The sequence below is a fragment of the Panthera tigris genome, chromosome X (assembly GCF_018350195.1).
Source record: "Panthera tigris isolate Pti1 chromosome X, P.tigris_Pti1_mat1.1, whole genome shotgun sequence".
In the NCBI taxonomy this organism is placed as follows: Eukaryota; Metazoa; Chordata; class Mammalia; order Carnivora; family Felidae; genus Panthera; species Panthera tigris.
In genome coordinates, this window is record NC_056677.1 from 110298104 (window position 1) to 110307563 (window position 9460).

The window sequence follows — 9460 nt, forward strand, 5'->3', positions numbered from 1 at the left end:
CGGAGTCAATGTTTCCTTTCACCTTCATGCTTGCCAGAGGATACGAGCTTTCCTAAAAGGCGCAATTATTACCCTGTTGGACACCCGAGTTCCGCTCTGTTGCGGGCCCCACAACCCTCGCCAGGTCTATCTTTTGGTCAGTCTCAGCTGGGTCCAGATGAGAGAGACTATGGCCACGCCGTGTCATCAGTGTGGGTGACCAACGCGGTGACGGAACAATCGGCGGTGGGCAACCAGGCTGATCGATGACTGAGGGGGACATTTATGTATTCAGCCAAATACCGTGACCGGAGTCTAGTACCCAATGAAAGACGTGGGCTTGTTCCCCCAACCCCATCCCAGAAGCTGGGGGCCAACTTTGAAGCTGGTGTCGAACTGAGTGCCTCCACCTAGAATTTAGCCTCAGGTGGGTGCAGCGGTGGTTTGGGGAAGTTCCCGAGTGATAAAGAGGAAACCCGAGCTACCTGTGACACAAGCCCGGTCTCCCACAGGGGCACCACGGGGGACAATGCTCTCCCGGCGCGGGCCCTTCGAAACCTGGCCAGAGGCAGACCTTCCCGCCAGCCCGGGTGCAGAGGGGCAGGGGCGGGCGAGGGGGCGGCGGCGGCGGCGGCGGCGTGCCGTTCCCACATTGTTAGGGACGCCGAAGCACATCCCGGCTAACCTTCCACGGCTAACCGTCCTCAACGCCATGCTACTAAAGGACAGGCCTAGGGATCAGCCCCGTGCCACTCCCCCCTCCCCCCACAGTCACGGCGTCCAGGTGCCTTTGTGAGTCACCGAGACCCTCCGTAATAAGCCCACAGTGGGTGGGGCCGCCTCACACTTTCTCGCCTCTTCCCACCCTGACCCAGTCCTCCGCCGATTGAGCTCCCCAGGCCGGCGGGCAGCAGCAGCAGCAGCAGCCGCCGCCGCCGCCGCCGCCGCCGCCGCCGCCGCCGCCGCCGCCGCCGCCGCCGCCGCCGCCGCCGCGCCCGCCCCACCGGGCATGCTCAGAGCCCGGGCGGGCCCTGAGTGGCGGCAGGCAGCGCCCTGAGCTCCGCGCGGGGCCCCCGGCGCCCGGGTCCCTTTAAATCCGGCCGGCCGGTTGCTAGGCAACGGCGCGGCCCGCGCTGGCGCTGCACTGCGGAGGCTCTGCCCCGCGCCGGCCGGGCCGGGTCGCGGTGGCCAGCGCCGAGCCCAGGGCTGCCGGCCGCCAGTGGTGGCTGGCTTCGGGGAAGGGGAGCCAGAGCCCGCCGGACCCCACCCACGCTTTCAGGTACGTCTGGGCGCGGGAGCGCGGGGGCTCCCCCGGACTCGCCGCGGAGTCACCCCGGGCCCGGGGCGCCCGGTCCCCCACCCCGACCCCCCGCTGCGGCTTTCCGCTCTCCTCCGAGGCCCGGGCCGGGAGCTGGCGAGCGCCGCGGAGCCCAGGGGACGGGGCGTGGGCGTCGGGGCGCGGAAGGAGGAGTGGGGTCGGGCCTCGCCCGCTGCCCTCCGCCCGCTCCCCCACCCCTCGACCCCCCCCCTCCCGCCACGGGGTAGGGGGACCGGGGAGGTGGCAGGTAGCGCCCAGACCCGAGCCCCCTTCTCCCCACTGGAAGCAGCGATGGCAGGAGTTTGTTAACCATTTACCGAGAAAACCCCCTAACTATGCATGCATAGATACAGCTTTATAGCACGAATGTGACTTCCATACTAATAAAGTACTCAGCCTTTGGAATTAAGGTGACTCCGTACCTTTTCTTCTAGAAGGAACAGTTTCACACTAATAACAAAGAATTGGAGGCTTGCAAACCGTTCACCGGGGCCCACTTTTCAATGGTACTTTGCTTCACTTTCAGTATCTGCCGAACAATAGGGAAGACAGTTTGTCCCATGAAGTGGACGCTTGGCTCAAATGTTAGGACCCTGGGAGACGAAGGCAAAAATCGAGGTCACTTCCCATTTTGATGATTTTACAAATTAACCGCACTCCGAGGGAGGGAGGCGGGCAAGGCCTGGGCTCCAGCCCTTTGCTAACGTGGCTCTTGGCACGCTCATTAGTGACAAGCATGCTGCTGCGGCCACCAGCGGTGGCTCATTTGTTTGGTAGGTGCTAAAGGCCGGGAGATACCGCGGTGAATAACACGCCACCATGATTCTTGTCCTATTTGATAACTTCCCTCGCTCGGGGACCGGAGACTTCGCGGCATAACAGTTGGGAAAGTGGGCTGACAAGTTAAAAAGAAAACTTGCTTCCGAGTGTCTGGCATCACATTCTAGATAGGCCACACGGCATTCTAAGTATATCGCTTGTCATTTTAAGCTACATCTCAGATATACACACGGATTGGGGTATTCTGGTTAATTATATTTCCTAATGATGCTGTGGGGATTTTATTTTCAGTTCAAGCTGGGGAAGGAGGACAACGGCATCCAATAGAAGACCCTGGATCACAGAGAGTGTAAGTTGTGCTGGCTGGTAACTTGTTACTGTTGGTGTTTACCTGCGCAAAGCCTCACCCCAACAGAAATCTTCAACTTTGTAGCTAGATCATCAGTCTGCGTTGGCAGCAGGCTATCAGAAAAAGTCTCATGAAAATACAAAACGAAACAAAAGTGTCCTGAAGACTTTAGCTAAGCCAAATAAACTTTGGGGGGGAAATAAAAGTCCATTTCCTAAAATGTTACCCCGAAGACTGTAGAAACCAGAGGAGAAATTATAGATATTTACAAAAACTCACTTAGAATCAAAGCATTAATAGAATTTTCGGAAGGAATGTTAAAGGTCATGCATTCAACAAATATTTATTGGTGGCTACTGTGTGTCGGGAGACAGAGGTGAATAAGATGCCAGGAGATCACAGCACGTTGGTGAAATAAAACTATGATGAAAGGCTGTAGAACAAGCATGGGAAAAACCCAGAGTGCAGAGTCATCCTTGCTAATATTCAAACTGGTAGTCCGATTGTGATATTTCTGAGAAGTTATTGGTGGCTCTGAAAAACACTGGGGCATTTGGAAAGTTCTTGGTAAAGCAACTGGAGATAAAATGCAAATACCTTCCGTTGCAGAAAAGACTCCCTTAGAATCAGTTTAGCTTTGGAAATGTGGAGGCATCAGCCACTTACAGGCCTCAAGGCTAACCTTCCCTGAGGATGCAGGTTAAATTAATGTAAGATTTGACTTCACGTTCCCCACTGCTTGTTTTAATTTTTTTTTTTTTTTTTTTTTTCTTTCCAAACTGACTTTGTCTGAGATCTGATGATTTCAGGCTGGCAACTTGGGAGAAGGAGTGGGTTGTCTGACTGGCTGGTTTAGGTCCCAAGGGAGGGTAAGGAATGCCTACAAAACAACAAAACCTATTGTCTACAGTGGACTTTAAAATTGCTTCCGTTTTCATTTTCATTCATTTCTCTTAACCACCTGTGAAATAGGTATATTTTCCCTATTTTACACCCGAAGAAACCGAAGCTCAGAAAAGGTAAGTTTTCCCCGTAGTTCTCAAGTGTGGGAGTCAAGGAGATGTGCCGCCCTCCAGTCTTTTCTCCCTATAGTCCTTACTCAGTTCCTTTCTCAAGAACTTCCTTTTCCTTCGTCCGCACAGTGTTGCACACTAACACATGTCCCCCCCACCTTGACTTCAGACACTTCATTTGGGTCCTCATTTGGGTGTTTAACACGTTTCCGTGAGCCAGTGATTCTCAAGAGGGTGGAGAATGGAGACCTCCCCTGGAGGGGGCAAGTCACAGTCTTCTCAAATAAGGAGAGATGGTTAACGACGAGAGTGTTTTGTGTCTGGGAACAGTGGAAGCAGAAGAAAAAGGTCGAGAACTACTGCTTTTAAGTGAGAACAGATCGGACAATTGAGCAAAGAAGCCAGGCCAGTGACTTTCTTTGTAGCAGGCTTTTTTTTCCTCCTTCCTTATTTTGGCCCAGCCGTTTTTCTGAGGGTTGGGAGAACTGAAACCATCCAAGAATAATGGGGGAAAGTTCCCTGGGCTAAGAAGGGGCCTTTTGTCTTCCCCTCACTGCTCCTGGGTTGTGACTAAAAGCCCCGCCTCTAGCTGAGAGGGTGGCTGAGGGGCTGAGTGTAATGACAAAAGTTTGACCGTCAAAGGTTGCGGATGACCTTTTCCAACCGGCATTCCCAATTGACAAACTTTGGGATGAAGCACTCTCCCGAGGTGGGGAATAAAAGCCTCTGGAGGTTTTCCAGAACTGTTTCCCACTCCCTGCCTGCCCCTGCCTGGGGGAATACTTGCATTTTGCGGACAGAGGTAGATTTATGCAAAAGAGATTGTCCTGAAACTTTGAAATCAAATTCCAATATAGATGAGATAAGGCAACAGAAAAAAGATCTTTGATTTTGAGCTTATCAAATTTCCCTAAAGCGTGTGATTTTAAAAATGAATATTTTAGAAAACAGCTAATTGGATTTAACATATTTGATCACTTATCCACCTTAATATGAGTGTGTTCCCCAGGGCCCCATACCTTGAAAATGAAAATGAGATGATTTTGTGGGTTTCTCCCTTCACGGTAAATAGTGGTGTATTATTTTCTGGAGCTATTCGAGGGTAGCTGTGCATTTACCTAAGTTTTTTTATGGAATGGTTTGCCTAAAGATCCGTAATAAATGATTGCTCTTTGCTTAGCTCTCAACAATTAGGTTACATGACATTACATTATAAATTTCTTTTCAACTTATCGTATCAGTGGTTCCCAAATTCTCTAGAAGAGTCAGGAGATCACTTACTCCAGCAAAATGCCCTACTGCTTTGCCACTGGAGAAAGAAAGTCACCGGAGGAGGAATAGCGATGTTTTCAGAGAGACACTAACTAGAAGGATCGGGAGTCTCATACTAATTCACGTCGGGCACAAATGAGTAGATGTAACCAAGTCCTCGACACCCATGTCTTACCAGCACGGTCCCAAGGACTTCTGGGGGATCGCTCTCTTAGAGGGCTATTAATGTTATTTTTGTCATGGGACTTTATATTGTTTTCCTGTGTTCTGGCTTGTTTGTTTCTTTCAAATTTTCATTTCTCTGGGACCTCCTTCCCCTACCCTTTAGTCCTTCCGTAACCGGTGTAGCGGTGGGTAGGCACTTCCAGTAATAAATGCTCACAATTGACCCACTAGAAAGGCCTGCTTCTCCTTTCAGTAATGGCTCCCGCTTTGATCTGCCTTCTGCTGCCACAAATTACCCAATCATGTTTATTGAGAGCAAAATGGCTGCCATGGCAGGGTAGACGAGCAGCATTGTCTCAAAGCATATTCCTTGGCCTTGCTAGAGAATACTAATGTCATACTCGTCCTGCATAAAAAAACAAACAGTGCAGTTTGCGAAGAGAAAATGACACTGGCAGCTCTTATGCCCAGTCTGGGCTTTGCCATACTCTGTGACTAGATTTGGGAACAGGCCTTTAAAGGATATCTTGCCAATGAAAGAGGCAAAAAAAAAAAAAAAAAAAGAGAGAGAGAGAAAGAAAGAAAGAAAGAAAGAAGCAGCTCAGAGCCCCCTTGACCCTGTCCTGTGTAAACCATGGGAGGGAAATTCCAAAAGGCTTTTCAAACCTTTCTCTTTCTGTCCTTTGATATGTGACATGCGATTCTCCTTACCCTCCCCCCTTCATTTTTCCTCTCTCCTTTTGTGGCCCTTTAAAAATTACCTAAGCTCTGGAAATAGTGGGGTTGTTTTCTTTCAGTTTGTGGAATGAAACCTAGCAGAAGAATAAAGAGGAATTTTCAAACAAGCGCTGACCTGGGAGACAGGGTCTCAGTTTTACCAACACAGCCTGTGTGGACTTGGTCAAGTCACCTGACTTCTCAGAGCCTGTTATAAAATAAGTGGACTCTTCCCAGTTCTTTGAAAAGCACTGACTGTATCAGGAAACTGTACAGAGAGAGGCTCGGAAGAAAGGTAGTGAAATTGAAGAGGAAAAAAAAAATATGTTTCTGTCAGAGATTTATCAGAGGGTTGGAGATAGAAGTCGCCTTTTCAAGGTGCAAAATTATCAATGAAAAGAGTTTCTTATTGTAACCTTTTTCTACACCCAGATTTCTGTCTCAGGTTTGTCATTATTGCTACCTCCAGGTATACGGTGGCCTCACCTCACTTGCCCCTCTCCACACCTCCTTCCTGACCAATCTCACCAATACCTTTCATCCAGAAATAGGTAGGAGGGATAGTAATCTCTCTCCCATTGCTGCCCGATGAGAAACATTTGTATCTGTTACAGAATTGTCTGGTGAAAATTTGACTGCTAAAAAATGTGACTGGCAATTAGCATCACTGTCTTCTCTCTTTCCTCTGTTCCTTTTTTTTTTTTTTTTTTCTGACCACTATAACTCCCAGTCGTCTTCATTCGTAGTTCTAAGAGGAGAGAAACCAGGATTAGGATGATCTTCCCCTTTAAGAAAAGACAGAGCCTAGATGCTTCCGGGTGGTGATTTAGTAGGATCATAAAAGTCAGAAAGGACTGTTTGACGAGAAAGGAGCTGATGCTCCAATGGCAAATATATACAATGAACTTCCAAGTCTATGCTTCTTACTGTGGTCTTGTTAACTAAACCTAAGTAAAGCTCGGCTTATGGCTTTTGAACCGATCATTTTAACACCTTCACTGAGTATTTGTATCTTTCCCTGTCCTCAAAGCCCAGTGGTTGCCAGTGGGGAATGCACCCTTGGGGATGTTGAATCCCTTCCCTCTTTTTTGGAGGAGGGTGGAATTAGGCATGTTCAGTACACATAGATACCAAGTTTACTCTCTCACCATCGCAAGGAAAATCTAACATTTAAACTGTTTAAAAAACTCCTGGGGAGGGGCGCCGGGGTGGCTCAGTCACTATATTACCATCTTTATATTATATAAATATATATCACATACTAAATAATAGAACATTATAATCTTTAATAATATTAAAGAAAATATTACTTTAAAAAGAAACACAACAATGGCCATTTTCTGTTACCAAGATAAAATTATATTTGTGTGCATGAGAAAAATCAGTGGTGATGCTACAAATATATTGTAGCAAATGAACATATCAGCAATTGCAGTTGCTGGTTTGGTCGCTCCAGATGTCAGTGGCCTTTCAGCGTGTTGCTCGGGTCCTTCTTTCTCCCTACTCTCCGGAGTAGTTCTATTTGATCAAATACTTCTGTCCCTTAGGAAAGCTGTTATGTTATGGATTCTCTTTGAATAGGGAAGACTCCTCTTGACACAAAGAAAATCTCCTTTAATTTTTAGAAATGGAGAAAGTTGGTTGTGATTTAGCCTGTTACATTTTTACCTAAAAACCACACTTGGAGTCAGTGTCTCGAGAAAAACCCATTTGGTGGCGTTAATATCTTCAACTGTTGACATTCAGTTCTCATCACGAAATTGCTGTCAAAATGGATAGAATTCTGTACTCTTGGCAGTCTGGCCTAAAAGCAAAGCCCAAGACTGGAATAGCAGGAATTTGCAGGTCAAGACAGAAGGGCAGTTGGCAGAGTTAGTCGTAAGGAAGTCCGCATGGTATACTTTACCCAAAGCAGCTCACATTGCATTAAGCCCTGATGTTTTGGTCACTTTAAAGAGTGAATAAGCGGTAGTCCAGCCCACAAGAACTAGAAAAAAATCAGGCACGTCGGAAGCACAAGTATTAACCCACTCTTAATATTAACCTGTTAATTTGAAATCGCATTTACTCTTTTGAAGCAGTTCATTTTCGTGTGTGTGGTTGCTATCTCATAGAAACGTTTTCTCAGTCTACAATAAATAGCCAGATGTGGCAATTGATGGGTTATACTTCGTAGCATCAGAGAATTTGAAAGCTGGAAGCGCCTGTGGAACTTAGCTGGCTTCGTTTATTTATTTGTTTTGAGAGAGAGTGTGTGTGCAGGGGATGGGAGAGAGAGGAGGGAGAGAATCTCTTAAGAGGTTAATCTTTAGGGAGAGAATCTTAATCTGACATGGGGCTCGAACCCATGAAGCACGAGACCATGACCTGAGCCGAAATCAAGAGCCAGACGCTTAACCCACTGAGCCACCCAGGCACCCCTGGTTTGTGGCTTATCAATGAGGGGGCCTAAGCCCGCATCACTCAGTGAGTTAAAGGGAGAGCTAGCCCTCAAATATTTAGGTCCTTTCACCTGTGAGCCAACACAAGTGGTTTCTTTCAACTGCACCAGCTGCCAGTGCAAACAGTGTGCCTTGATTTTGTATTTTGTTTTTCAGGAATCGGAAGACGTACCAGGAGAAATGGATGCTAGAAGAAAACACTGGAAGGAGAATATGTTTGCTCCTTTTTTCAGTGCACAGGATGTTCTAGATGAGGATTCTCAGCCTGAATCATCTTCTGAACAAATGACTTTAGATAAGGCCAATAGAATAGAAGGAATTTATAATTTGTCTAGTAGAAAGTTTCAAGAAGAAAATAAATTTAAGAGGAAAGAATTTATTTCTCAACGAAATGAAAAAGAACAAGAACCAAATTTAAGAGGGAGAAAGGTAAACATTTCAAAGAATGAAGCAGACACAAATTCTGTCTCCTGTGAATCATCTAATTTGGATGTTGTGACCGAAGAAAGGGTTATTAGCGTGGAACATCATTCTACCTGGACTACAAAGGAATTACCAACCCTCCCGTGGCACGACACGAAGAAGAAATTTACCGAAGGAATGTCTCCAAAACTTCGCCTGAATCTTTTGAACGAAGAACTGGAAGAACTTAATATGAAATGCAGAAAAATAGAAGAGGAATTTGAAAATGCCGAAAAAGAACTCTTGAACTCCAAAAAAGAAGTCTGTGCAAAATCCCTGAATTTTCAGGACACAGGGACGGAAGCTTCAAAGAAAGACTGGGAGCTCCAAGCTTTAAGAAATGACCTATCTGAAAGAGCAACAAACGTCCAGAACTTAACTGAAGAGCTCCAGCAAGCCAAAGAAGTCATCCACAGGCTGAGCCGAGAGAACAGAGATTTAAAAGAAGCCATCAGGAAACTAAAGCGTCAAACTGAGATTGGAAACGCACTCCTGAAGGAAGAAATGAAACTGTATTATGAATTAGAGATGGAAAAGATCCGCGGGGAGCTGGATGCCATCAAGAACGAACTGAGAGCTGAGAAGACCCTGCAAGCAAGAAATAACAGGGCCCTGGAGTTGCTTAGGAAGCACTTTGCTTCTGTAACATCAAGTACCCTTGACAGCTTGACAGAGGAGTTTTTTTAAAACTTGAAAAAATAAAAAAAAGCCTTTCACGAGGCAAATCTTGGAGCCAAATCAGTGTTTCTTGTGCTTTCTTTGTGTGCCACTTAAAATGTGTGTAATGGGACGTAGTTTTTCATTTGGGTGGAAGCAGGATATCCATAAAATGTATAAGCGTTCCCTTCAAAGCTTCTGCTTCCTCTTTCGAATGATGTTATTGCGAGAGCCCAAATGGAAATGAAGCTTCAGAAATCTCTTTATATATATATATATATATATATATATATATATATATATATAC

General features: G+C 46.6%; 1 protein-coding gene across 3 annotated transcripts; it reads left to right on the plus strand.

Annotated features, from left to right (window-relative positions):
* Positions 1–230: 230 nt before the first annotated feature.
* On the plus strand, positions 231–9228 carry CCDC160 (coiled-coil domain containing 160). Of its 3 annotated transcripts, none has more exons than XM_015542651.2 (3): positions 231–406; positions 2369–2426; positions 8191–9228. In XM_015542651.2, exon 3 carries the CDS (start codon positions 8215–8217, stop codon positions 9181–9183), a length of 969 nt encoding a protein of 322 aa, XP_015398137.2. In that variant the 5' UTR covers positions 231–406; positions 2369–2426; positions 8191–8214; the 3' UTR covers positions 9184–9228. The 3 variants fall into 3 exon arrangements, with proteins under 3 accessions (XP_015398137.2, XP_042830249.1, XP_042830250.1); XM_042974315.1 differs by lacking the exon at positions 231–406 and adding an exon at positions 1153–1258; XM_042974316.1 differs by lacking the exon at positions 231–406 and adding an exon at positions 1893–1915.
* Positions 9229–9460: the final 232 nt, after the last annotated feature.